This window comes from Vigna radiata, unplaced genomic scaffold (assembly GCF_000741045.1).
Source record: "Vigna radiata var. radiata cultivar VC1973A unplaced genomic scaffold, Vradiata_ver6 scaffold_471, whole genome shotgun sequence".
Taxonomy (NCBI): Eukaryota; Viridiplantae; Streptophyta; class Magnoliopsida; order Fabales; family Fabaceae; genus Vigna; species Vigna radiata.
This window is the reverse complement of record NW_014543790.1, coordinates 22,434-25,099: the sequence shown is the minus strand read 5'-3', so window position 1 is coordinate 25,099 and position 2,666 is coordinate 22,434. Positions and strand designations below refer to the sequence as shown.

General features: G+C 34.7%; 1 protein-coding gene across 1 annotated transcript in view; it reads right to left on the bottom strand.

Moving 5' to 3' along the window:
• Positions 1-617: 617 nt before the first annotated feature.
• Positions 618-2,666, bottom strand: part of LOC106754773 (protein FAR1-RELATED SEQUENCE 5-like) — a 10,736-nt gene continuing 8,687 nt past the window's right edge. Inside the window, exon 2 of the mRNA XM_014636838.1 lies at positions 618-733. Coding sequence (XP_014492324.1) covers positions 618-733 — 116 coding nt within the window. The remainder of the gene's footprint in view (positions 734-2,666) is intronic.

Genomic DNA, 2,666 nt, shown 5'->3' with positions numbered 1-2,666 from the left:
ACGATTCATGGACGCTCTAGTCCATCAACACGTCTCATGGACACTCAAGTCCATCAACACGTATCGTGGACGCTCAAGTCCATCAACATGATTCATGGACGCTCAAGTACATAAACACAATTCATGGACACTCAAGTCCATCAACACGTATCATGGACGCTCAAGTCCATCAACACGATTCATGGACGATCAAGTCCATCAACACGTTTCATGGACACTCAAGTCCATTAACACGACTCATGGACGCCCATGTCCATCCGCACGATTACAAACTAAGCCCTAGACCGACCGTGTCTAGAGGCCTCGAAACCTAGAAAAGGCAAAGACTAAATCACGTTCTGCCGCATCATGGACAACCAAATCCATACAAAATCTACACCTTTTAAGATCAAACACATTAACACTACTTCAACGGTAACATGAGGCAAGTTTGAAAATCAGACAAGACATACAAAACATACAATATATTTTGCACAAGCGCGCTAACAAATTGTTTCACAAGCGAAAGCAAGGTCAATTATAATAACACGCAACAAAAGGTTATACAAATTCAGAAGTTTGTCAACAAAAATACAAAGCTTAAAATATTCAACAAGTTAACAAAAGAAGCATAAAACTCAGACATTCTGAGAGTCTGGAATCTCTTCAACAGTAACAGAGTTGGGATCGGCCTCCCTCGCGGTCGCTTCCTCCGTTTCTACAACTGGTTCACCTTCAGTAGTGAACACACCATCTGGGATATCAACAATGGGCACCATCCGCCCTTGATATAAAAATAATATATCTAACACTCCCTCTCAAGTTGATGCATACAAATCGTATGTACCAAGCTTGTTACTAATATAATAAAAAAACACTTAGTGAAAATATCTACTTTTGCACTCAAATGACACCAAATTGTTAATGATTGGTGAAGACGACATAGAAGCAAAATATCAATCCGACTTGCCAACAACAAATTTGGGAGGTTGCATCATATAAATCTCTTTTTGCAAATCACCATTAAGGAATGCAATGTTGACATCTAGTGGATAAAGAGGTCATTGCTGAAGAGCCACCACAACTATAAATAAACTAACAAAATCCATCTTTGTCATTGGAGAAAAAGCATATATATGTATAGGTCAAACAGGTGACATGATAGAAATTAGAAGAAACAACAATGAAAGAAGACATTGGTGAACATGAGAGAGAAATCCAAAAAACTATGGAGAATTATACTGGATAGTGGTGGAAAACCACAAAACTTCAACTAAGATGACTTTGAAAAAGGAGATTACCATCTTTAGTGAACGACGACCAGTAGTGACTAAAAGCGATAAACTACAGCAGACGAGGTTGCCATCAACAACGGGAGGTGGCCTGTAATGGTGGACAACGGTAGACTGTAGGGACTAGATTGCCATCAGTAATGGATAGGGCTTGTAGTGGCGAGCAATAATATACTATAGGGACTATATTAGACCACATAGAAACAGACTCCCCATCATAGCGAACGACAAAAACGATGGTGCGCCAATGACAAACAATGAAGGTGGAAGATCTGGCTCTTCGAAAGAATGACCTCCTTTATTCATTAAAGCACTTAGAAACAGAACTGAGGTCGTAGATAGTGGACAACAGGGAAAAAGACATTGTAGAGTACTGAAATTAAAAGAGCATGATTGAGATACTCAAACACATGTGTTAAAAGAAAAAAAATTCTTAGGACAATCATTGATGGCACAGTAGTCGCTTGATCAAGACGATAAAAACCATGTAGTCGTCAGTCATAACTGGAACTTCAGCTACTACGACAAATGGCGGTGTCGCTAACAACGATGGTAGACAGAACGGTCGCCAACAGTGCCTTGTGCAATGATAGAGTGGATGAAATTTTTTATATAAAAGAACCTTACACTCTAAATACCATGTTGAATATAATGAAAGTTGTGTATGAGATTAATATCTCTTATGTTAAATACACACATAAGATACTTTATTTATAATAAAATAAACGAGTTAAGCGCAAAATATAAATAAAAAATAATAATAAATTAACTAAAGATAAAAGATAAAAATAATATAAATATAATATATCTAATACTATCGAATGTCTACCATTAAGTTAAAAGTCATAGTTGATAATTTATGAGTTAGTCCAAGTACCATAATTCAATCTGACTTAAGTTACTTGCTTTTGTCACATGATATTAGAAAAATCAAGATCCATAAATCATGAAAAAACTCAAGACACCATCAATAAATTTATGAATTCTTTTTATTTATATAATACATATTTTATCTATTTATATCCAATATGAAACTTTTAATTCACTGTAAATTCCTAATGTTAAAAAAATTTAAATTCTTTTTATAAAAGTACATTATTTTTGCTCTTTTCCGATTGATGTTTATAGATTTTAAACAATGCAAATATCTTTACGTCATTCCTTGATGACTTCTTATCATTTTCACTTCTCACTATATACGAAGCATCTAATCTTGTTACCCATTAATCAAATTCATCTTTTTTAATAATCATGCTTATGATCATACTGTTCTAACCTTTACATTTTGATACTGTAAAAATATGTTTAGTTCTGACATAATTATGATAATGTTGCCTCCTACTAAAGTTGCATTTGATGAACAAACATTGTTTTCCGATGCTCTAATACTATTAC